This window comes from Numida meleagris, chromosome 2 (genome assembly GCF_002078875.1).
Source record: "Numida meleagris isolate 19003 breed g44 Domestic line chromosome 2, NumMel1.0, whole genome shotgun sequence".
Lineage (NCBI taxonomy): Eukaryota > Metazoa > Chordata > Aves > Galliformes > Numididae > Numida > Numida meleagris.
Genome location: NC_034410.1, coordinates 21601425 through 21629108, shown reverse-complemented (window position 1 = coordinate 21629108; position 27684 = coordinate 21601425). Strand labels below are relative to the sequence as shown.

Sequence of the window (27684 nt, the reverse complement as noted above, 5' to 3'; positions counted from 1 at the left end):
TCAGGCCATTCTATGATTCTATGAACTCTGAATCACAAACCTTAAATACACATCTGGAACATGAACAGACATAAAAGTCTGTACAAGGCCTTTACATTTAGACTTGTATTTGGAAACCTCGCAAACCACTAAACAGGTTAGAGAGATTTTTGAGCAAAGTAACAATTATTTACATGCCAGAAAAGCTGGTTTGTAAGGAAAGAAATAAAAGAACTATGTCATTCTTGGCTAAAAGAAAACACAAAGGACAGGGAGAACATGATGACTCTGTTTAAAGTTATGCAAAATGAAGGACAGTGAAGAATTGGCTAGGATTTTAGTGGCTCCCAGAACCATAGGTAGATCAAAGATAATCAGAAATGGAAAAAAGCATTTAGGAAATGAAAACTTTAGGATGTGTTAGATAAATACTCTTAATGATTGTGCTGTACCCTGGCCTCCCATCCTTCCCTGGATGGGAACTCCACGGTTACAGTCATGTGAAACCAGGCAAGCTGCAACACTTATGAATATCCTTCAGGGACCAGATTTGCATTAAGAGTGGGGTGGAAAAGATTATCTCACAGATCACTCCCATCTCTAGTTTCTGTGATGCAAAGATTACATCTTGATATGTGAAATACGACCAATTAACTTGGTTGTACTGTGCATGAATCTCCAAGGGTATGTTATTTATGTATCATCTGTGCACACAGCACACATTGTCATTTCCAGGCAGCATTTCAGAAATCATTTTTGTGACAAAAACATATTTCAGTACATTCAAATCAAATTTTCCTTCTTTCTTAGTAAGACTTCTGACTTTGAATAAATAAGCCAAATGCTGCTAAGTATGAGACGTTTTTTTAGAGATCTTCCCCATGGAGCAGCATAGGATAACCTTGCAAAGTAAAGTGACAGCTATTTAATGTTGAAATGTGTGGCTTACCCTCTGATGACAAAAAGCATGACTAAACCTATTGATGTATTGATGAGACCATATGTGGCCATACCATCTAATATTGCTCTTCTATTGTCCTGCTTAATTTTCTGGGACTTTGGCTGCCACCACACATCCTTATACGGGCTAAGAGTTAATAGCACAGCTAAACGAGTTACTCTTGCATTTGAATTCACGCAGTAAATGAGCCTGTAAAAATTAAGTGGGATGCCTCAGGAAATTGTTTTTGATGTGGATTGTTTTGTTTTTCATTTGCACAAAATCTGTAACTCAAGAACTTATTGTCTTAAAATTAGCTTGCTTACTTGGAGTTTGGTTTTATATTTTTGGTTTATAAATTTGCATTCCTCTCTGTGGAGCAAAGATTCTTACTGTACCAACAATAATCTACAGCCTATCTGTATTTGGATACTACAAGAAAATAACATAAAAGCTCTGGTGAAGTACTATCCAATAAAGATTTTTAGGGTTGTTTCCTTCAGCTAATATATTGTTTTTTTCCTGATGGATTTGCAAAAGAGACTACAAACATGCTTTGGAATAAGGAGTCACTTCCAAACTATGTGTTATTTTATACTTAAGTGGAGATTATAAAAAGCCTGGGTGGATACTTGAGGAACATTTACTATGCATGTTAAAAACTGTTGAACTTTTTGCCTTGGACAGATCTGCAAAAATCTTTCTAACAGATTCCCTGAAGGTGATGACATTCAGCATGTTCTTCATAGCAAAGATGTATGCTGGCTTTTCACATAAGATTTTTGTCTGGTCATGAAGCCTATGCTCAGTGTGAAGAATTTGGCTTCAGAGTTGGAAGGCATTTTACAAAAACCAAGTAACTACTTCCAGTAATCCTCCTGACAAGATTTCTGAAACTCAGAGTTAACATACTCTGAGTTTTCATACAAAGCTTACCAAACTACACACAGTTTGTACTGTTAAATATATCATGGTAATTAAAACAACAAACCTTGTTTTTATGGATTCTTCATAAAGAGGCAATAGTGGAACCTCTTCCATAAAATTCACGTGTAATATAAATGCTGGAATGGCATGGATGCCTTTATCTTGCAAGATTTATTCAGAGACTAGCCAGGTTAGTTGTATGATCCTGCTTATGAACAGAACTATGAAAACAAGCTTTGGGGGAAAGGAGCAAGGGACTTCTGTCTCTTTCATTGATCAAATCCCGATTTTGTTCAACAATGGCACACAGAGTGAATGGAATGACATATGATGAATGAAATGTAAATTTAAAGTATGATAGTTCAAAGTATTTATTGAACCAATTGTAGCTAAAAAGAAAATAGCATTCTAGTTCTTGCCTGCATCACTGAACTACCTAGATATCAAAGCTCCAGAAAGGGTTTGTGACTCAATAATCTGTAGCAACTTTCAGATTCTATACTAAGAAATATTATATCGATGAAAGATCAAATTTGTTCTGTAAAAGCATAATGCAAGAAAGAAAGAAAAAAAATCAAGAAATCACCTCCATACTTAAACAACATTTTGCCACAAGATTCTGTTTAAGATATTCTTAAGATATTCTTAAGATTTTCTTTCCCTCCCATGGATCCAGATATTTTTTTTGAAGTACTTTCCTGACAGACACACACACACAAAATATTTTCAGCAGTGTCAAAAGGATAGTAAATCTCTTGTTTCAGATGGATAAAAGTTGTTCTTTTGATAGGAACTGAAACGCCCTTCCAATAATCAGAGACGAAGATGTTTTCCTCGCACTCAGTATTACTATAAATTAGACCCCATGACAATTTTCCAATCAAAAGTTAACTCAGCTGTTAAAACTTTTGAGGAGCTCACTGACAATAAGAAGTTTAATTAACAATACCTTGACAGTTATAGCAATACCCTCACCTTAATTTCCTAATCCTGAAGATTAGCATTTCTTTGTAGTGGAAGTTGCAATCACAACTAACACTGAGGGCAGAAGAACTAATTTACTCTGCACTGTTTTCTCTCTTGGACCCCAAGCAGCATTTCTTCAGTGTGTACTGGGACTCCTACTCTCAGATTTATTTCGCTGCAAACTGTTTAAAGCAGACATGGGATAAAGATGCCTTTGTAATGTCTCCTGTTTAAAACATAACTTGGTAAACCTGTGTCTAGGACAGATCCATATTTTTTTCTAATAATAAATATCTTAATTACTGTCATGGGTCTTTACTGGTCAAATATTCATGAAAGCACACATGGAATTACATAAAACACTCAAGTCTACCTCAGAGCAGGCAATATTTGGAAAGTGCCATATACCTTAAAATTACCATTTATTTGTCTAACAACAGAATATAAAAATCTGCATGTGAATAGCTGTCCCCAGATTATGATCTGCATTGACATAATGTCCATCAATCCAGATGTTACAAAGTTAAATAACAGTGATTTAATAAGCAATTTCATAACATTTGACTTGCCTAGTTATGAGCAATTTCTTTCACAGCACTAAGCACAGTTGACGCTCATTACTAAAAGAGAATTTAAAAAGTCAACATGAGGTTACCTGAATTGTTACTAAGGTTTATTTTTTAAAAGCAAAACAGGATATGCAAAATTTGCCAGCTGCTAGCAAAAACAGTTTTTAGCCAGCTGCACTTCAAAATAAAACATCCCTAGTGAATTCCCGATCTGAGAAACCCAGATGCAGCAGCACATGCATTACCAGAACCAAAAATGGTTTAATAAGCTGTTTAAATTACTTCATTTACTAAGACTATATTCTTTCTGTAAGGAACAAATAGAAGAGGTTCATTTGGGGATTTTTCCCTATGTTTCTGTATTACTTATATATGGTTTTTAGTAATTCATAAACCCTTTATGTATTGAAGCTTATTTTCCTTGCATTGACTTTCAAAGGACTGTAAAATTCAAGGATTAAGAAAAGTTACACCAGAGGCAAATCAAAGCCATTTTCATAAGCTACCAGTAAGTCCTCATCAAGAGGAAAAAAAAGAAAAAAGAAAAAAGCAAGCATATCAAAGGTTATCACAACTCTTTGATGCAGTCTTAGGTAGCATAACACATTCACACAATGCCACTGTAACAAATGCTGTCAGCAGTAAATCACAAAGCCCACTGCATTCATTGATTTCCATCTCTAGCCTGACACCACTAATGCATGTATGTCTTCATTAATATTATTTTATTGCCAGTGGCTATTTAAAAAGAAAGCAGGAGTATGTAATACTGTATGTGGATCATTAGCTTTTAGTTACTCCCCTAATGCCCTACACCAGCAAATGAAGTGTAAAAATAGCCTGCAGCCTCTGCCACCTGCTTCCCTGCCACTGTCCAGTGGTTAATATTTGGACTCCTTTTTCATGCAGCTGGGCTCCTCCTCAGTAGGAGCTCCACTTTCCCTTCCTTGGGAGCCCCCACAAAATGTTATTTTTCACAACTGAAGCAAGGCTCCCTTGCTGGTCTTTTTTTTCTAAGCGGAAGACACAGCTGTGCTTTGTGCCTCAGCATTATTTAAATATTTAGTGAAGTGGCTGCCTAGTTTTGTCATAATGTGGATTATCAATAAGGACACAAGAGAGCATGCAGTTTCTGCCATAAGGACATAATGCCAGTAATTGGATAAAAATGCTAATGCTACAAACACACTTTTGATAACAAATTACCAAATTATCTTTGTAGCTGACGGAAGATACACAGAGATACTACGTCTCCCCCTTCCTCTCACTCTGGGAAATCACCAAGTGGTTTTAATGTAATTATGGCCCAGCTCTGAGCAGCCTTTGCACAAAAGGCTGCCTGGGCTCCAGCAGAGCTTGCTGCTGGACATGCCATGTCCACGGCAGTTACACAAACATGGACCAACACCTCTCACCAGCACATGGCAAGAGCTGTCGCAGGCAACCCAGCAAACACACAAGTAAAACCCAAAGCTCTTTCATCACAGGCAGTAGAAATTTGCTCTAAACTGACTTCAGATGCAGAAGTAGCTCAGCCTTTACAAAAATTCCTACCATGCGAACAAAACTGTATTACCAGGGCCTTCTATGCTATTCATAGCTGGCCAATATGTGAGGAGCAGCAGAAATTTGAATGCCAATCGAATCCTGGGCTGCATCAAAGGAGAGGTGGCAGCAGGGCAAGGGAGTTGATTGTCCCTCTCTAATCTGACTTTGCAAGGCCCCATTTGCAGTACTGCCCCCATGTCTGGGGCCCCCAGCACACAAAGGATGCAGAGCTGTTGGAGAGAGTCCAGAGGGGGGCCACAAGGATGACCAGAGGGCTGGAGCACCTCTTGAACAAAGACAGACTGAGGGAGCTGGGCCTGTTTAGCTTGGAGAAGAGAAGGCTCCAAGGAGATCTCGCTGCAGTCTGCCAGTACTTGAAGGGAGCTTACAAGCAGGAGGAGAACCAACTTCTTACACGGTTTGAGAGGGATAGGACAGAGGGGACGGGCTTTAAACTAAAAAAAGAAATTTAGGTTAGATGTTAGGTAAAATTCTTTACTCAGAAAGTGGCGAGGAACTGGCACAGACTGCCCATTCTGTTATTCTGCAATTCTATGATTCAGCAAGCTATAAAACAAATCATTATAATTTTCTGAAACTTGTTTGGGATCAATTTTTCCTCAGAATAAATGAGTTTTGCAGATCTAAAGGATTAAACACAAATTCAAAAAAGATCAACTTCTTCCACAATGCAAGATGTTCTTGACAAAGAAAAATATTTTTCTTACACATTACTATTTCCTGAATCAGTCTGCAATGCTTCTGCCAACACAGCTGATGTTCTAATGACAGCATGCACAGATTACAGAGGTTTGCGACCTCAAAACCAACAGGATGAACAAAGAACCTCTACCTTCATTTCTAGTAGTCAAAAAACCACACACACCTTCGTTGTTCAACATGGGATTAAATGACGTTATCAAAAGCAAGCTAGGTACTGTATCCAGTATGCATCATGCTATCCTTTCAAATCTGTAGGTCTAAACAAAGCCTGTAGGTTTGAAAGAAAGTTGTTCAACATTGTGTCACACACTGTCTTTCTGCTAATGAGTAGAGCAGATGAAGAACAGATGCTGTATTTTTGCATCCAGAGAATCCTGGGTTTTTCCTTGCTACATCTGGGAAGACCTGATGGACATGGCAAATTTGGGCATTCCAGTCATAAATGCAATGCTCCACCAGTCATGCATTTTAGCATATTTTGCTAGTATAGCACTATCCAACGCATGCTGTATTGTAGTACCAGTTGTTTGCTAAGGAGCAGCAAGCAACAACTCACAGATTTCTGAAAAGCATTACTGGCTCTGCTAGTGGTGTGCCAACAGCAGGTACCCCCAGAGGGGTTGCAGGAGGGTACTGCTTTAAGGAAATAACTGAGTCAACCACAGAGTTTATTGCACGTGAGCTATACCACTATAACTTTAAGCTTTAACCATACCATTAATTGTGCCACGTATTTATTTTACACACGTAAACAAAATCTGAGCTAAAGCACCTACAGAGAGTCTTGTGCAAAGATGCTATACTGACCACATATCAAGGCAGGTGGAATATTCTGTTGATCCCAAAAGGACATCTGGAGGTCTGTACCATAGAGTTACCACTTCATTAGAATATGTATGGCTGGGAACTGATTTAGCTCTTGCAAGACCTGTGGGGTAAACACAAAGAAATTAATAAAAACCAAATAAATAAATGATTTGCCGTATAGCTAAGATCCTAAAAGTATATATAAGACTACACCACATTAACATGAACTCATGTTGCAAGCAATTTTTTTCTACTAGTAACAAAATAAGGTGCTTAATGAAAGAAAACATCTATGATTTAATACTTGGCAAAACAGAGCTGTGGTTATTATGAAGGAATAATAAAATTTGACTTTGATAATGACAACCAGAGGCCCTGGAGAGATGTGAAGTTACAATGTGGTATACCTAAATGAAAGACAAATAAATAAAGTTATTCATTTCCATTAACTACTCATCCTTAGGCATCAAAAGTCTTTCATTTAAGGGCTTAGGAAAAGAGAATGAAAAGGGAACACCCAGACATGCAGTGACACAGATTAGATGCTTTTTAGGGGAGCATAAGGAAACCTTCTGCAGTTTATGCTGCAAACTCCAGCCTGCTTATTCAAATTTATACTTGAAAGCAATAGAAACCCTCAGACATTTCCATTCAAATAAATATTAATATTGCAGTAATACATCAAAAAATGTTACATGCAAAATTCTTTTCTCTCAAAAAATATATATTGGCAGTGCAACAATCTCAATAACAGCAATCAATGCAATGAAAGTTGTGACCTGCTAAAAATACACTATTTACAATAACTGTCTTTCAGTCTTGTCAGTCATTTAAAATAAGTCACAGAACGACATAACCATAATGTAACTATCTTATGTAAAATTGGAAAGATTTTAGGAGAGATTCTCATGTGCTTTTATAAACGTCAGTAAAGTGCATATTTTTCTAACAGTTTTCCTACAAGAGTGTCTCTCATCAAGGAACTGGAAAAAAGATTTTTAGGACTTAGGTGACTGTTCCCATCACCTACAAACACTTTTTAAAAGCAGCTTGCTCCTGCTTACTGCCTTGAGACCATCCAGACCCTCACTGGGAATGCTGGACATGCAGAAGTAACAGAAATCAGGATAATGCACCACTGTTTTTTTACTTCCTAAACAAAGAACTACCAACTTCCCTTTCACACACAAAAAATGAAATCACTAAAGGGTCACAGTAATGTCTTACACCTCACATAAACCAAAAAGCAGTCATGCCCTCAGAAAGAAGTACACAACATGCGAATTCACATAAAAGTGAAGATGAGAGTCCTTTGCACCTTTATTCTCAATGCACTGGAGAAGCTATTTAAGAACAGTTAATCTCAGTGAATACATCTCCATAGTAATGATGGCAAATCTTGCCAGTAGATTGCATTATCAGCTGATTATAGCAATTAGACCAGTGTAGGGGAATAATTTGACTTGTATGCCAAAATTTATTAAAAAAAAAAAAGTCAAATATGAACAATTTCTTTTTCCCCTCCAGTTTTCTGAATTCCATCTCCTTTATATTTGTCATGCAAACAACTCAAGGCTGGCAACTGCAGCACACCCCAGAAGAGGAGAGGTAACCTCATGCTACCTGCAGTACCTCCGATTAATGTTTTCGCTTCTAGAGAATCAGAATCTAGCAAATGCTCTAGCTGATAAATAGCTCATATTCCTAGCACAGAGAAACATTTACAAATCTCAGTTTTTGAGCTCCCACATCTCGTCCTACAGTATTCCCTGAATGTGTGAATCTGGACTTACTGTTATTAAACTAAGTAAGTATTATGCAAGTATTGGAGAAACCTGATGGAGAACATTCTCATCCCTCTTTGCCTGCCTTATACTACCTTCCAGAATCCTTTTGCTGTTGCCTCAGGAAGACTGAACTGGGTTACATACCCTTTCCTTTCTTATCTTCCGCCTAGCTGCAATGGGAGTGAAAGGCCAGGCAGGCAGGGAAAAGGCTCTTCTAAGAATCCAGCAATACAATGTGATATTGGGAAAACTGGCAAAAGCTTTAGAGTTTTGTGAGATGATAACGGAATGCAGGTTTCCCTAATACAAAGTGCTTGACCTACACACTCAAGAAATCTCCCACACAGGGAGAAATAAGCACCTAACTTGCCATCCCAGAAATAATACAAGATGTGTGCTTGCCAGCTGGTTTCTGACACCATTTCTAACACCATTCTGGCTAAGATGGAGCTCTGCAAGTACTGTAGCCAACCTGAATACATCTTCCTCCACTAGCGCCATCATTCAGCCAGAATTCTGCCCTCTGTTCGGATGCTGCCCACCCTGCTTCCACAGCCTATTGCTTCCAGATCTCCTTCACCCACAGTTCGGGCCAGGATAACTGAGAGCCATTACATCTTCAAGGGATGCCCCTTGTCGGCTAATCACAGACTGCTGGACAGCTAAAAGTTATTCTTTAATCTACTTCTCACTTCCAAAACTTCATGAAAGCCTCGTTTGAGATTGCTACATCTGGTTTCTCAGTTATAAGAGAATCATTGCTGGAATTGAGAAAGTTAGGAAGCAAAACATTGATTTGTAAGAGCAAATTGAACTCATACATTGACATCAAATAGCATCAGTGTGCCAGGCTTAAGAGGTTTATGGGTACAGGCCGTAAGTTTTACGTAGCGGCCAGCTGGTTTCCTACTTGCGCACTTACACTACTTTGCAAACTACACAGCCAAATTTAGCAGAACTGAACAACCAAGGGAAATACATACAAAAGCTAAAATTTGGCACAGGAACATTTGGCACAGTCTCTCTGTTTTATTCAATGGCTTTTCCAGCGCAGAATTCAAAGGCCCTAAATTAGGCTAATGCCTTGGAGGAGCTTCTTTTTCTCAAGAATAGGAACAAAGTTTGCTTTTTCTGAAGAACACTCTGCACAAATACAGCATTTGCAATTATGAACACTTTCATTTGAAGACTCAAAATTAATGTAAAAGTCTCCCATCACACTTGAAGCATGAAAAACATCCTCATCTTTCAGATATATTTACAGTTTAAAAGCAGCACTACCAATATATGTGTATATATATATATATATATATAAACATTGACAAGATTCTGCAGTTCTGGTTTTGATGTTCCAGATGTGAACAGACAGTTACCATCTTGGGTTACTTTGGTGGGGGTTTTTTTGTGTTTTTTTTTTTGTTTGTTTGTTTGTTTTTTACAAATATTCTTCTGCAGGAAAAAAAAAGCAAACAAACAAAAAACCCTAATTATTTCACACTTTTTTACACATTCAAATATGCTTACTCATGCAAAATTTATTTAACCACATCCTTCAACTGAAAGGAAACTGAAGGGTAGGATTAATTAGCACAGCATGTTCAATCACTTTCTTTAAGGGTTCCCTGTCTGTTTCCATGGATACCCTACAGGAAGTGCGACAGTCTCCTTTGAAAAAGACAGAGCTCATGGGTGATCTTCAAAACTTCAGATCTTAATGGCTATGACAAACAAAAGCCAAAAAGGAAACGGTGACATCACCAGGTGAAGACACAGCATTTACCTATGGCTGCTCGCATCCTTCTTGTCTGAGAAGGGGCATGGACTGCTCACTGGCAGTCGGTGAAGTCCCTTCAAGATCCTACACCTTCCAAAAGATAAAATGTCACCATGCAGCCTGTGTCTGGCCTAGTTTGGAAGGGGGAAGCCAACTATAAGGGCCAGCTATTAAAGGAAGGTGGCATCAGCTCTGCTGGGTATAATTATGGCAACAACAGACACTCGCTTGTGTATCCAGGGAGTTACTTCACTGGCTATTATTTATCCTAACTGGAAGAAGAAACTTATCATGCATCACATGCCACCAACCTTGCACAGCAATGTCTACCCGTGCTTTGCCACAAAGCACAACTTTCTTTTTATGTCATTCATTAAATAACAGCTCAGGAGATCCTGTAATGACCTTTATTTAAAACATAGGCTAACTATGCTGATGAACATAACGGAATGGAATAGAATATCTAAGCCCAACTGCCTGAGCTCTTCAGGGCTACTCTGAAGTTTTGTTGTTGTTGTTGTTTTGTTTTGTTTTTTAAAGGCAAGAAGATATTTTCCTGAATGATAAACACAATTTTTTTCTGCTTCATTTGGCTTTATCTTTTATCTCAGACCCAGATCTCTCCTTTCACCTAGCATCAGTTTCTGACATAACAAATTTATTTGTACTGATTTATCACCATTTTTTTTTTTAATTTTACATGGCTTTTAAAAGAGGAAGCAGCTATATCCAGACTTAAATCCTATTCAATACAGATACCTTTGGTTATGAGCACAAATATGATATCTTTTTTTTGCTTGATTACTTTCTAGTCAAGTTCATGTGACAACCAGGAAGCCTTTGTTCACAGTGGGCTTCATTCTGCAAATGACAAAGACAGTAATGGCTGCAAAAAGGAGGTCTTGCCAAGTATGTGCATTGTTTTCTTTTCCATTATACTTAAAATGTACTGATTTGTTTACTATTTTTATTTAGATGTAACAAAAAGGGCTTTAGTAAGGCATGTTGCAAACAAAAAAAAGGAATGTTTTTTCTCTTTCATTGTTGTTTTTCCTTGATTCATATTCTTTCATGCTTCCTTTCTTAGCTTCCTGTTCATTTGTTTTAATGTTTTTTTCAACTGCTTTGAGGTAAATGGTTTATTACCATTGTTCAGTAACAATATTAAAATATTATTAATGTAATCTATTGAGGATCATGAATTGTCAACTTCTCTTAAGCTATTTATTCAGCTACTTATTTACCAACAGAGACATATTTATTCAGTGAATGCATGAATGACAGCAAAACAGAAGTAAAATGTGTGGAAACTGCCACAGTTTCAATGAGGCACTCAGCTCTCCACCCCAGAATTCAGTTCATGGCAAGTAAAGTGTACTGCAGCTTGAAGGTCCCTCTGCTGAACAGAATGCATCTGTCCCTTATCTGTAGCTTTATTAGAGCATCTGAGTTAAATTTCTTTCAGTTATGATAAATTACCTACGATGTCCTTTGCCTGCCTCCTAATGTAGCCACCAGTTCATGGTAGTTATATTCATTTACAAAAGTCACCCACTATTAGGGAGAGCCTAATTAGGTTCCCCGGTTAATATTCCCCAAATGTACTTGGGCAATGACTAGTCTTCCCAAGAAGAGAGCATGAGTCAGCCTTCACAAGACAGACAGCACTAAGTCAAGCAAAAGGCATGCGTGCCTGCCAGACTGGGTTTTCCCACAGTATCACTTGTTCTAATAAAAGTTTATTTCTCCCTGCAAATCCTACCTCATGTATGCCTTCAGATAATCGCTTACAGTAAGGTAGATGATAACTATTCTGGTCTGTGAAAGGGTCTCCACCATCAATTTGACAAACACAAATTAGAGGAAGGGAAGATGCAGAAATATTTTTTCTGCTAACAAAAGGTAAGAATTTAGCCTGCATGAAAAGCATTTTTTTTTTTTTAACAACTCAGCATCACCTCTTTTGTCTGCCTCCAAAGCCATCCACAAGACCGTAGACAAGAGATACAGAAAAGAGCTCACGTGTTGGCTGTACATTAAATACCTCTCTGATTAATTTGACTGAAAACCATCCCAGCTACAAAGCTGTTTATTTCTCTGCTTTAAAATCCTTTAAAAACTTTCTGACACATATTGAAAAAGCCTGCTGATGCTGAACACATACAATGACTGCCAAACTCATTCATTCTCCATTAGCAGAAAGGAACACACAAACAATTCTGTTCCAATCAAAAAATAGGTGGCACAAAAGTGCAAAAGAATACATGTTCCATTTTTGACACGGTGAAACTATATATATTCCCATGACCTTCTGGGTCAACATGAGCATGTTCAAACTGCCTCTCCTATCTAGAAGCAGAAAAGTAATGGTGTGGGCATGATAAAGAGAAAAGGAAAAGAAATCCACACCAACACTGCCAACACTGGAAACATGCAAGCTGTTACACTGCTGTAACAGCTCACAGAATTCAAGGACAGCAAGCAATTTCACATCAAAGATAACTTCTGCATTAATGAGAAGACCTGGATTCATTAGAAACATGAGATACATGCCCATGATATTTTAACTGTTTATTGATTCAAATCTTGCTTTCCACTTCCTGGATTTTTACTTAATGATCCTCATTTTCCCGTGTCACAAAAAATTCTACGTGAAAATGATTACCTCTCTTTCTAACAACATCGCAGCATGAACACACCATTTTGCTAATAAGGCCACAACTGAAGAGTTCAGTATTGCTCATTCCATGGTGAAGTTTGAAGCAGAGTTATCAATACCTGAACAAATGGTTTTACACTGAGAGGATCTGCAAAGAACAGGGAGGAAGTTCTAGAAAGGACAAATAGGCAGAAATAATTCTCAACTGAAAATGAGAGGTAACACATCTGAGAATGTTTCAATATTCCCTAAGAAAAGAGAGAAAACAGGGAAGCAGCTATAAATCAATGAGTACTGAACTGATCAGTTTGAGTTTAGAATATAGAAACATTAAAAAAAAAAACATGGAATTTTAAGACATATGAATAAAGATCTTGCTGAAGACAAGATAGGTAACAGACTACTTTCATGCAGTTTTGAGGAGTAATGTCCTCGTTTCCCTATCTTCAGATTTTTTCCCTAACAAACCAAAGGAACTTAGAAAAGAAATTGTAAAGTGATCCAGACCATGAGGGAAAAACTGCTCTGCAGAGACAAAGAGAAAGCTTTGTATGTAAAATTTGGTGAAGTGTAATAGCCCATCAAGCACCAACCATAGAAATCAAAATCTTACTGCAATGCTATGTGTGTTAACAATTGACTGTGTTCTCCATCTGGACAACTAAAAGCATGATTACAAGAGCCAATTTTGGATTACTCCATCTCGGGACCGAGTAAAAATGAATCAACCTTTATCAACTGCTATCTTGATAATTTATCATTCAATAAAACACAGTAGGTACTTGACATATTGCATGAGACAGGCTAAATAGGACATACTGGCAAGGAAATAAATAAGCTTTCTCCAAGCTGTTCGAGACTTATATTTGCAGAAAAACGTCATGTAGATAAACTGCCTTCCCCTTTGTTCAGGTGCTAAGGGGACTGAACACACACCAGACTCAAGCTCTTTCTATACCCGACAGCAGTACCACTTAAATCCTTCCACTGCAATGTTTCATTAAATCTGATAGCTGATGAACTGTTAAATAAGCATGTTTTGTTGCGAGAGTAGTGACTCACAGACATCCACAAAGAAACACAAAAGCTAAGTTTCACCAAGAGTTTCATATGCAGATATCTAATCTCAGTTGTTTACACTCAGGTAATTTTGTTTCCGAAGTGACCGTACAGGAGTGAGTTTTTCCATCAACAAGGATCACAGCTCAGTGCAATCAATCTGGGGCTGCTGGAGCTCTGCTCATTTGGTGTCTATTAGGATGTTGCTGTATGGAATGAGATAATACCATTTTGCTGATCTATCATTTCTAATTCAGAGGTAAAATATCCAGAGAATTTTGATGAAGATAATGGTCAGGTTAAAAAGCCTATTCAAGTACCTGTGAATTTATTTACAAACAAGTAAGATCCCAGGAATTAGTTTAGGGTAATTTAAGAAGAGCAAGACTACATGAAAAAAGCAAGTGTTAAAACAACATTAATCCAATCTACAAATAATAATACCCCTGAAAACCAGATCTAGTAATTATTTATATTTATAAATCCAACACTGATAATGCCATTTGGCATTAGCATGCAAATGTGAAATTTGTGAATCTCAACATGGGTACTGAAACCATCAGTTCTTACAATGCAAGGCCTGGCCCGTGCACATATAAATGGCACCATTCTGCAGCTAGCAGATTCGCCAATGCCTGGCTCCTGCGCTGCACAACTAATGCCATTAGGTTTGATGTGCCTGTGCTTCCAGCTAAGAGTCCCCTGCCATGCACGTCCCTGCTGCAGCACACAGCTGCGTGGGTTCCATCTCACAGCCCTGGCGTCTGAACCATGGCTGGCACAAATGGTTCTGTAGCAGTGGGAAAGTTTAACCCAGGCTGCTTCCAGGACCCACGCCAGACTGTTCATAGATAACACAGATACTCAGCTAATATTTGGTATTGCTGCAATAAAACTCTCTTCAACTTCTATATTTCCTTAGCATTGTCTTAGCTCTTCTGCTGAAGAAGTCCAGTACATTTTGCATCACTACATACATTCACATGCTAGATAATGCCCACAGAATCTAAAAATACACCTGTCTCTACTGGCTTAAGTCAGAGAAAAATGATCTGAAAACATCAGGATAATACAGTACAAGCATTGATACAAAGCTAACAAAACAAAATGAAACAGAAATCTATGCTATTTGAAGAAAATAACTATAGGACACCTAAAGATTTCACTAAATTTTAACATTATTTTCACTTAGCCTTAAAGTGTGAGGTCATTAAGAAAACCTATGTAGGTACGGCTGCTTCTGCAGAGCAGCATTATAAAGCAGCAACATATTATGACAGAGATCTCTGGAGCCTCAGATTCATCTGTTCAATTGAATTGCTCCTCAAAACTCATTTAATGTCTATGTCATCTTAAATTAGCTGACTCACAAATCTTACAAGGAAAGTTTTGTAAGAGGCATTCCAATATGCTTAAGTCTAAATGATTATTTGACTTTACATCAGTAGTCAGGCATCTGTATTCCTGCAGAGCCACCTAATCAGTTCATAATACAATTTCGTCACAGAGAAAGTAGAAATGAAAACAGGCAATTTCATTTTAAAAAATTTACATCAGAAATGCATTAAAGCTGTGGATTCTATAGTATAATTCTGGAAACAGGTAGTTAAAAAGCAAATGCTCCTCATGCAGCATCCTTCTAGAAAGTGATACTGAAATACCACCGCCAGAATTGCAAAATTGGAGCTCTTAGGACCACATCTACTTCGTTACATAGATGTAACCTTACTAAGTCAGTGGAACTGCAAATCCCTGTATTGAACAATGAAAATGTTAGTACTGAATCCAAAGCATTCCCTTCTCTACTCTTTCAGTTAATGTAAGGGCTATTGCTGTGCTTCTCCATGCAGTGCTCGAAAGAAACTGCTTCTGGATTGCAAGCAAAGTGTCTCTAATAGTATTTTTTACCATGGGCAAAATACTATTGTCATGCTATTAATAATTTTGCAACATTTCATGTTTTCTTTAAACCATTTCTTATTCCAAGTTTGCATGTATGAACAAATTTTAGGCACACAGGTGAGCACATCTTATTTTGACAATCCATTCAGCATCACATCCTGCAACCTACATGTCTGTAATCCTGAGCATGATCTTGAGCAAAGAACTGTCGTTTTCCAAACGGTAAGTTAGAATTTTGAGTTTGTAAAGTACATTTCAGTAAGACAGTGCTCTTTATTATTATTCATTTTTGAGTTTTTTTCCTAAAGTCTGTAGACAGTTTAAAGCTGAACTGAATTTCCACCTTGCTTGAAAATTTCAGAACTTAGCATCAATTATGATAGTATTAACATAATAAAGACATTTTCTTCTAGTGCTTCATAGTCAGTATCTGCTTCTATAATCAAATCTATCCACTACAGTTAATATGTAATTTAAAAACCACTGCAATTAAATATTGTTAAAACCAAATGTAGCCACAAGATTGAATATGAAAAAAGAAATGACTTAGAAGTGACTTTAAAATGATGAAATAAGAAGAATATGAGTATCATAGAATCCTCAGAGTTGGAAGGGACCCTTAAAGGTCATCTAGTCCAACTCCCCTGCATTGAACAAGGACATGCACAGCTAGATCAGGTTGCCCAGGTCCTGATCCAGCCTCACCTTGAAAGTCTCCAGGGACGGGGCATCCACCGCCTCTCTGGGCCACCTCTGACAGTGCCTCACCATCCTCACTGTAAAAGACTTTTTCCTTATATCCAACTTAAATCCACCCTCTTCGAGCTTGAACCCATTTCCCCTTGTTCTATCACCACAGACCCTGCTAAAGAGTCTGCCCCCTTTCCTGTAGCTCCCCTCTAGATACCAAAAGGCTGCTCTCAGGTCTCCCCAGAGCCTTCTCTTCTCCTGGCTGAACAGCCCCAGCTCTCTCAGCCTGTCCTCGTAGGAGAGGTGTTCCATTCATTGGATCGTTCATATGTAGGAATGTATGTTCATAGCTAGGGGTAGGGATAAAAGACATGACACCTGAACATCTCCTTCTCCCTTATTTCAAATGGCCACAGAAATAAAATGCTAAAAATAACCAAGGCTGCCAGGAAAATTCTCCTCTCAATACTTGAGTAGGAATCATGCAACTAAAGAAATATAAATACAGCCTACATTGTACCTTTCAGAAAGAATGAAAAAAAAAGCTTCATAAATTATTAAAAATTACCTAGATAAAATGTGAATCTATTGCAGTAACACAAGGACTCAAACCACCTGGGACAAAACAGACCATGGCATAAATTACAGAGCCAGCGCTTCTTTAAAATGCTATCTAAATCATAGCTTTATTTCATATCATGTTAAACAGCATATTTCTCTTAATGAACTGCTGTTCTCCTTTCACATTAATCTTTTCTTTCCATATCAATATTTTTGTTCTGAGTGATGATAAATTCTTTCTTCCTTAATCCACACCATTTTCCACTTACCCTTTCATTTCTGCATAGCTGATTATTTCCTGTGTAAAATAAATCTGCATAATTATTAACACATCAAAGAAATTTAAAGGATTTTAAAATTTGGTGTAGTTTTCTCTCTTTATTATACAATACATTCTCCTAAATAAGGAAGCAATAAACAAAGCCATAATCAGACCAATAAAGCCAAAAGGGAAACGCACAACTAGACCAAACAGGATGCCTGTATTCAAAAGCTTTACCAGGAGCACAGCAGGCATTCAGATATAGCTGCACTGACAAAAGTAGCTTGCCATTTTTCAGGCAGGAGACAATCACAATATCCACAATATCCCTGTGGACTGAGACACAGGAAGCTGCATTTGGACCAAAGTTAGCCCGGCTGCAGCTGCTCAGCGTGTCTGAAAATATTGTGTGACAAATTTCAAAAACCAGTCTGCCAACACAGAATGCCAAGGTGTTTCTCCGTTAATTTCTAAGTTGAGAAAAGAGAGGAAACAAAGTTTCTAAGAAAGTTTGGTGCTTTAAACACAGAGGCTTATAGCATTTACAAGGCTGTAGGCCTTGAGGCTAGAGAAGCAGCAAGATGTGTAGACGTGAGAATGTGGTCACGTAATGAAATAAGGCTTTTTTACAATGAAAAAAAATTCTTGTTTCTACTGACCAGATTCTAAATACATCTACAAATTCCTGTGGATGAATGGGCTTCTCTTGTGGTAATAAGTGCTGTGGTAATAATGCAAGGTCACAATCAGAACTGAGCCAGCCGCATTGCAGATGACATTTAAAGCCCACAGTCTTCCAATGCACAAAACACCCCAACAGAATTTTCATCACAGTTGTTTTAATGGTGTCATAACCAACTTCCTTTATTGCTCTTAATGGATAATTAAGATGCTTTTCTCCTACTTAAAGGCTCAATATATCTCTTACATGTAACAATGGGAAACTGGATTGAACCTTAAGTAATCTGAGATGCTTTTAACAGGGGACTCATTTAGTGACTCAAACCAATCTCCAGTTCCTTATTGGTTTAAAAACAAATTATTATTTTATTCCTTAGTATCCAATAGTTCTACAGTGTTTCTCAGTAGGAAGAGCTCAAGTTATAAAATCTGCTTGCTACTATAGCAGAAAAGATGGGTATTTTCCAGTAATTTTATTTTCAACTGTTAAAAAGCAATCAGTAGAGACTGACATGGACAAAAATTCAGTGTGTGGCTGACTCCAGATAGAAAACCTGTGTCAAATCTATTAATTCTCCATAGGCTAGCAAACCCAATTTCCGTCCATAAGATACTCTTCCTGCATCAACTCTCACAATGGCAATTTTAAAATTAGATATGTCTGACTCTTCAATAAAGCCATCAGATCAATGAAACAAATGATACTGAGGTCCACAATGGGAAATAGCAAACTAAATATGCACAAGAAGCAAGAGGCACCTGAACAGTACTAGGCTACAAATTCTCCTTCATCTTCACCTCCAAAACAACGCACAAAAGAATTAATCATCCCAAACATCAGAAACCAAATCTACCCCTTTGCACTGCTGCTGCTTGAGACTTCCTGCCACCTACACACCTCTTCTTGCTCCTCACCACAAGCCTCTTCTGGGGAAAACATGAGAAGGTCACAAGAGCTGCACAAGAAGGCCTTGCTTTGGGGAGGGGAAGGGGGTGGCTTTGGCTTACCACTGCCATCACTCAGTTGTGCTGTTAGTTGATAAGATCTGGGGTGGAAGGACAGCTTGTCATCCTAGGGAAGCAAATAACCCTTGACAAGAGTCTCTGGGTACATCGTACTCACAACCGCCGTAGCCTACAACTTTAATCCTTCCTCCAAGAGGAGATGAGCTTAGCTCCTGAGCTTTTGGTTTCCTTCCTCTAGGTGCAGAAAGCACTGGGAGCTACAAGGGTACTTTTTCACTGATTTGGTACAGCGCAGTCAGGGTTAGGCCAGGCCAAATGCACACAGTCTGCTCTGCTGCTTCAGGCCTTGAGCCCAGAAGTGTCAGCATTTCAGGCACAATGACAATGCCTTTTACCATAATCTTCAATAATTAATACTCTGTGGACCATTTACGCACAAAAACATAGCAGTTATTCATGCAACCTTTTACGCTATCCAACCTTTCATATGAATGTATATGGTACTTTATAAAGAAGTTCCTTAGGGGATTCTTTTCGCGGAAAAGAATTTATTTTTTTCAAGTTATCAACATAGCTTTAATCATTTTTACAGTAAACTAACTATACAGCAATAGTTTTGTTCCTTGTGATAGATCTCCAACATGCTCCCCACAGTAAAATCTGTATGGAACTTCATGGAAACATGCTCTTTAATACTCAGCTGCCGCTTAAAATTGCGACTCCATTGAGTATAATTCTTCTTATTACAAACCTCAAGCTTCTTTGCTCCTATTATCTATTATTAATTACACTATATCTCTAAAAAGATGCAAGACTTAATCATGCCTATTTGATACTTTATTACATCACAAGGTTTTATATCAAAAAACTTTAAGTAAAGAAGCACTTCTACGAAAATGCAGACCTCCTGCAGCTCCTTACTCATCCAAGGGGAGCCCAAAAGACAACAAAAAGCTGAAACAGAAAGATTTGGGGTCCATGTTATTCAGGAAGAGTAAAGCAAAGAAATTTCCATGAAGATTCTTGAGTCATCTCTCCAAAGCCCACTGACAAGAAAGAAAGAGAAACCTCTGACTGCAGGAATAAGTCCTAAAGCATTAAAACACCAAGTTTCTGATGTACTTTCTCACTCACCTTGTAACACTGGAACTCTCTAGGACATTACCATAGCTTGTTTAAAGGGCTGAAATAATGAAAGATCAGGGCAGAACAGGGAGTGAAGGGACAACTTCTATTCAAGCTTTTAAAAATATAATAAAAAAACAATAATATTAATAAATCAGTCAGCAAGTTTTCTTATCCTTGCAAATTATATTCAAGCTAACATCACCTTCTGGACTTGCTGTCTCATACTTTGAAATAGTACTTTGTACTTCTGCCTGCATAGGTGCCTGTACAGTCTTGGCCTTATGCTGTCTTGGAGCCATGGAACAGTGAGAAAGTCAGTGTGCATGCTAAAAAGAATAGCACCCCAATTAAAAGATGTGACCATGTACGAGATATTTGCACTTGAAATAATTGCACAAACCAAAATGCAGACCAAACAGATCTTCCACACACCTTGCACAATTCACCTATATTGCAGGCCTAGCAGAAAAGACAAATGGGAAAAGTGGCTGCAGGGAAGTTTCACCAGCAAGCAGTTCCCTGAACTACAACTCCCAGCAGCAGGTTGATCAACTCACAGACAAAGTAGGAAAAAGGCCCTAATTTGGCCAGTTTCTCTCACAGCCTGAGGTGTTATGCTTGCCTCACATGCAAGCCAAGAGAATGCTCATGCCCTGAGGAGTTTTTTGATACATCAGTAGGTGACATGAGTGATCCCTGCCCCTAAAAGCTCTGCAAATCTTCTATGTGATAACCTCTAATAGTGACTGTATGTTTTCAAGCCAGAAAGCACAGAATTATTCTAACTAAACAATGTGTAAGACAAATCATACTACAATCAGATTAAATGTCCACATTGTGCCTAGAAGAATCAGAATATTAGGCTGTTATTTGAAATTTTGGACAGACAGTAAGACACAGAGAGGAAAATCCTTCCAGGGATGTACTACCTGTATGGTGGAATCCACTTCCCACCTCCTAACTGAATGCTACCAGCTATTTAGAGACTTTGAGCTGCAGTTTCTTAGGTACGATGATCTGGATGCAAACATAACTGATTAGCCAATCTTGATTTAGATTAGCGTACATGGTGCTTAAATAGGAGGTACTGTGTGCAGGAGGACTTGCTCCACTGTTTTTACAGGGATAGTGGTTGATCAGCCCCAGAGCTTCTTTTTTGCTCTTTTTGAAAACGAAGGCAATGTTCACCTTTCCCCAGTTACTAGGGACCTAGCCTGGTTAACACAATCTTTCCAAGATGATAGAGAACAGCCTCATGATAACATTTGTCGTCCTTGTCAGTATCGTCCAGACACTTCCTGTCTGGTTACATGTACTTGCATGGGTCAAGACTTTTGAGAAGATCCCTGACTCAATTCATTTCCACCCACTTCTCTCCTCCCTGAACTCTGGCTCGAAAAACAAAGGCCTGTGAAATTTTATTAGTGAAGACCAAGACAAGGAAGTCACTGAGCACGGTGTTCCTGTATGAGTCTGCTGCCCCACTTAGCAAAGGGCCAACATGTTCCACAACCACTTATTGCTTCTCTTACTTGTTTCCTCCAGCTCCTTACCTTTGCCTCCTCAGCAGTCTGTTGCCTGCCTTCTACTTCACCTCAACCCATTTTCCTCCCAGGTGCCTTAATCTTCTCACAGAATGCAGAGCTGCTGCCATCTAAGCCCATTCAACACCTCAGACCCTCCTGTATGAGTGTCACTCAGAAGCACCCTCATGCAGAGCCAAAGATAATATGCCTGGCAGGGTTTGTTCTGTATTTGCTCCTCTAGTCTTTGGTACATATCTTTCAGAGGTTTGAATCTTAAAATGAAGAGATCACTGAAATAACACATGATACTGCCATAATGTATTCTTAATATACAAATAAACCAAAGAATTCTTGAATGATTTTTCAATATGAATACAAATCACACGTGTCCTTAGGTAGCTGTTTTGCTTAGATTATTAATCACTTGATCAAAATTAACTTTTGAAAAATACATTTTCTTAGTGTTCAGTCTTTGAGCTCACACTCCTGTCCACTGTTGTACAGCCACTTGACACTTTAGAGTTAACATAAATGCATTTATTCTAGAAACACACTTTGCTTTCAAAGCTGCTTGATGACTTTCCTAAGCAAAAGCTTAAAGATAATTTTTTCTAAGAGAATACATATCCAAAGGCCAAACAAACACATCTGTAAACAGTGTACAGAAAAGTTAAAGTGAAGAAATAACTAACCAAAGCCAAAGCAACAGCTGTGCGCCCCAGTCTGTGTGGTAACTAGCATCAAGAACAAGGCTCTATTCATTTAAGTTTGTAATTGCTTAAGGTGTTACTCATTAAAGGTTTACAATACTTTATTTCTAGCCAAGACAGACATATGTGCAGGGAGGAAATAAGCAAACCTATAGACAACTAGCCAAATTTACACTACAGAATCAAAAATAATTCTTGCATTTATTGAATCATTTCATAACAAAAACCCCTAATACATTTTAATTTCCTCTGGAATTTTAATTGGATTGAAAAAAGAATGCAGGAAGTTCAAGGACTATTTTTCAGAGCAACAATTATTCAAGTAGTAGTCTTCCCTATTATATCTTCCCAAGAAAATCCATTTTTTATACCTCATAAATTTTTAATTTGATAAAGTCTCTGTGTTGTGTTATCCCTTTTCATTTTGCTGCTGAGTCTTTTCATAAATGTTCATTTCATGGCAGCTATAGCACAAGAACAGCAAAGCAGGCTGCCGCTCAGCCGAACAAAAGGCACTCCTACACAGCCGAGTGTCAATGTCTGGGAGCTGTGCTGTAGAAAAACACATGCCCACGGTTGCTCAAAGATTCCTCTTGAGCTGCAACGCAGTGCACTGGCAAGCATGAATAGCCTTTCTTCTACCTTGTTTATTCAAGAACTATGATCTGCAACAGTCTGCTTTTAAGTATTTGATATCCTACACTGAGGAGACTAAATAAGCCTCGCTCCAAATTAAAAACCTTCAGTCAAGCTGCTGGTTTTCTGTAAACTTATGAAACCAAAATATAAAGGTCTTCTCCTTAGAGACAAAAAGGTCTTTGCTCTAGGATTTTATATTTATTGTGCTGGCAAAGTCAATGCTATCTCTGACAGAAACTGATTTTGTGATAGGTTCTCATCTGCCTTGAGTGCATTTAAAAACACTCATTTCTCTAATTTCCATACTGCTTCTTGTGTAATTAATCAAAAGCATTATCTAAACAAACTTCCTCTCCAATTCATTATCATGAATTAGTCATTTGTGGGAGAAAAACATAAAGAGAGGCAAGTCTCTATTTTACATCTTGTTTAAGAGGAGTCTTTCATCCTGGGAAGGTGGAAGATGGGCTGTAGCAGTGCAATGTTCAAATAAGTAAATGTGCACATGCGCGTCTGTATACACACACGTGTGTGCTCTCATTTCTCATGCCTCCAGTGAGAGAGGTCACAACCCTTCAGACTTCAACCCCATCACTTCTAATTTTTCAACTTCGTTCTCAGAAGAGAAATTCAACCCATCTGGATTTCAATTTTACAAGGTCATCAGCCATGAAAGAAAATACAGCTTGAAAAAAACAGAGACATATAATCTCCTCTCAGTATATAAGAGTAGATTACACAGGTGTTTCTGTTAGGTCAAGACAAACTATAAGCAGAAAAAAAAATCCTCACCACATTATTATACCTTCATATGCCTACTACTGGTTATTTCTTTCTGGTTTTACTTCTACATTTCTATTCTTCATTGCATAGGAGTACACAATTGTCAGCCTTTAATTCCTGCCATAAGAAAGCTGAAAAAATCTTGCCTTTGGTTTCACCAAAGGCACATTTGGCCTAGTGCAGCACTGAGGCAAAAAGAGAGAGTTCTATTTCCTACTACAATGGGGTGAAAGCAGACAATGAGAACAAACATTGCAGCCTTTCTTCTGTTTTGCTTGCCACAACAGCCAGCACACCCAGAGAATAGTCAATTGTACGTCTGAGCTGGGCATTGCACTGATCAGTTCACATTTCCGACAAATTGTTTAGAAGTGCTGGCGAAAGGTTTTTTGTTTGTTTTCTTAAAAACGCAGCTGAAAAGTCTGCAGGCTCCCTGCCTGTAGCCAAAAAAGGGAGGCTACTGAACTTTGCTCAAGGAAAGGACTGGCTACTGTAGAATTCAGCAAAAGCCACTAACTTTTTCAAATCTCTTAATTTTCTCTTCATTTTTAATAGGTTTTCCAGGGATTTCACTAAACATTATAATAAAATGTGAAGACCTAAGACTGGTTACTCTGATGAATCTTGTCAGCCAAGTTGCTTGAGGAGAACATCATGTTACACCTGGAGCAGTATTTAACCAACAAACTTAATTAAGGTAGGACTGTTTTACCTTTATATTATTGAGTATATAACAATGCCTTTCAGTCCAAGATGAGGATCAGCATCATAATATACATTTACTAAACAACCTAACATGAGTTTCAAGCTCAAGAGAGACTATAACCAGAGAAACAAATAAAAAGTGAATGTAAAATTACAATGGATTGACTATATCTGTATCTTATATATGATTATTTTATTATTTATTATTGTTATGACTAACATTATAGAAGATTATTTTCTAGGAGGATTTTTTTAAAATAGTGATTCCTCTTGAATGGAATTTCTCTATCCTTCTCTTTTTAAAAAAGCTTCAAATTGGACATATAGCTTCAGGAGGAAAGAAAAAGAAAAGAAAGAAAGAAAAAAATACAAAGCATTGTATGATCATATGAAGCACTCAAAATAACAAAAGAGAATGGAAGATTATCTACAGATTTCCCAGTATCCCCCAAACTGGAGGATCATCATAATAACATCTTGAAAAATTTATAATATAGAGATATTTGGGGATATTTCAGATAAATGCACAGAGTATTACAGATATAAATGACATACCAAAACTACCCATTTCAAACAGCACAACACCTTCAATGGAGAACTAACTCATACTTCACTGTAATCAAAAACACTTCATGATTCATATGTTACATTAATGTAAGAAATGAAATCTTATAGTAAAATAAAAGATGTGGGAAAACTTTTTTTAAGCATTTAAGAAGCTCTTGGTATCCTCCAAGTTTTGAGAAACAGTAACAGAAAATTATATTTAAAAATAGATATATTTTTTAATTTTATGCTGTTTCTTTAATCACCTCACAATCTACAGGCCAATCAAGTTCTTATGGAGTGTGTCCACCTGAAGTTCTGCTCCCTTCTCCAGCACAGCAAATACACACCGAGCTGTTAATTGGAGTAATACTAATTAAAAGACAAAAAACATGACTACATTAACAGTGAAATTGCCAATTAGCACATAAGGCTTCCTCATTACTGCTGGTGAATGAAATGTGAAGCCTGATGTGGATAGCAGTCATAAAAATAAAAAGCTGATAGGTCACGTTTTCAGCTTACTTCAGAAGTTCTGCTGGAATCGGTAAATGAAAAGTTGACCTATAGGAAAAAGAGAAGACCCTACATGTTTTGAAAATCGCTAAAATATTATACTGTCACATTCCGCATCTCTACTCACAATGATTTTCATAAGAAAGAGTACTGCTCCTGTGCAGCCACTAGAAAGTACTTTAAAATAAATTTTAAAAGCCAAAAAGGTTAACCTTTCAGTGGACAATTTCCCATGCCTTTATACTTCACATAAGGCTTCCCCAAAAGGGACTAAGAATGGATATTGAAAGCAGTCCAGATGATCTTAGTTTCCTTTTATCTTTAGAAAGAATAAATATTCTTGTATCCTTCAGTCTCTTTCAATCAATCGTCATTTTATGAAAGTTAATTCTACTTCCAGATCTCCACAGCCCTAGAGCTGCTTGCATAAAGCGCTTGTGTTCTTCATATATCCTGTATTTCCTCAACTCTCGCTCCCTCTTTCTTCATCTCTCTTTTCAAAGGTTCAGAATTCTAATTCAGAGGTCTCAGAGGAAGAAAAACTGAAATACTTCCAGCATTATTTTTCTAGTGAGAACTGGAGTATATATTTGTTTTTTACTTGCTCCCTTTTAATCAAGCATTTTGTTGACCATAATCAATTTCTTCGCTCAGGAGAAAAATGTGCAATTATCTACAATAAAGAACGTGTGTCTAAGGAATAGGGTGGGGGGAAGAGAAATCAATGGAACCATCTGTCTGACATTCCTACAACATTATAAGAGACTTGTAATTAACTGCTTGCCTACCAAAGTCTGCCAGCTTTAACTCCCCCGTGTCACTGATCAGAAGATTCTGTGGTTTCAGGTCCCTGTGCAAAATGTAACGCTGGTGGATGTAAGACAGTCCTCGCAGCAACTGAAATAAAAATAACTGAAAAAGAGGGGGACAAAAAATGACCTCTGTTAATATTTTGCATATAACCACAGATGATTTCTTCACAGTATGCAGGACGCTTGCATATTGTGCTAACATTGTGTTAGAATTCTTCCCAAACTGTGTAATTCCCACCCAAATTTAACACAATGAAATTTCAATCTAAAAGGTATGTACTTCGCAAGGACTAACCCCATTTTCCAAGCCCTACTATATTATAGATTCTACTTGCCTGTGTTAAAAAGAACAAGAACAATATAACCATGTGCAGAAGGCTCAGTTCCTACCAAATTATAATTATATTCCATTTACCCATATGGCCTTAGAGATTAGGTGGTAGCCTGAAGACAGATGTGTATCTTCTCTAATTATAGGAAACAACAGTATGGGGTGGTTAGGAATGGGGAGATAAGGCTGGGGGATGGGACACCGAAGCTAAAACAAAGAAATTAATAGTGTAACAATAATGCCTGTGTACCCAGGCAAATCACTATGTGGGAGAGATTTCCCCCTTTAAAGGTTTTTATGGGAGTTTTTTAGGTATATTTTCATAAAGAAATAATAATTCTTAACAAACATGAAGATGGCTTTTTAATTATACTTATAAAAGTTTTTAAAGTAGATTTGGATAAGAACCGAACTCATTCCCCAGGGATTTTCTTAACCCTTCACTATGCTCTACAAATGTTTCCCTAGAGCTAAGTATTAACTCTGTATATTTTTGGAATTTACAATTGTGAACAAAGACTTGGATGATGAAGATCTTTTGTCCTCCCCTTTTTATCTTCTCTCCCATCACTCTCCTGCATTCTAGTGGCGCCTGATGGATAAGGTTGTAAATCTTATCCTAGCAGATTTCTGTCAATACAAAGGGTGAAGAATTGCTTCCTAGGAGCTTTCTTTGCAGTTTGAAAAATGTATTGAAATTTATTGAAAAATGACACAGATCATTCCTGTTGCCTGACGTAGTCAAAGAAATACGGTTTCCAAGTGGAAACAGAACAAGCATGTCTAATGCCAAAAAGATGTGATATTCAAGAGTGGATATGGACCTTGTGACCCACAGCTCATTGGCTGGTGAAACGTGCTCTCCTGTGAAATGCACACCAAAGATTCAAGGAAAGTCAACCTGAGCGCATGAGAATCTCTAATTAACTTGCAACACAAGCATCCTATTTAGTGACTGCTGAAGTGAGGAGACATTATAGAACGGGTTACAAAATCTGATTATAGTAGAGAATAAAGGCTGACATGAAAGAAACAGAAATGTCATGTTACTGAAGTTGAAATGAATTTAATTGCATTTCATTTTTTTTTCCTCCAAGTGCAGACACAATACACTGTACATTTAGCTATTTAGCCAGGGCGCAAAGAGCCATATCAATCACCTTCTTGCCAGAGCTGGGTCTAACAATG

The 27684-nt window shown here is 37.7% G+C and overlaps 1 protein-coding gene across 5 annotated transcripts in view; it reads right to left on the bottom strand.

Moving 5' to 3' along the window:
* CDK14 (cyclin dependent kinase 14) overlaps positions 1 to 27684 on the bottom strand; it is a 318720-nt gene that overhangs the window by 136362 nt on the left and 154674 nt on the right. For all 5 annotated transcript variants that reach the window (XR_002434949.1, XM_021386034.1, XM_021386037.1 and 2 more), the window contains 2 exons: positions 26142 to 26265; positions 6460 to 6580 (listed from right to left, as the gene is read on the bottom strand). Coding sequence is in view for 4 of the 5 variants with exons in the window: in XM_021386034.1 (XP_021241709.1) it covers positions 6460 to 6580; positions 26142 to 26265 (245 nt within the window). In the remaining variant the exon portion in view is untranslated. The remainder of the gene's footprint in view (positions 1 to 6459; positions 6581 to 26141; positions 26266 to 27684) is intronic.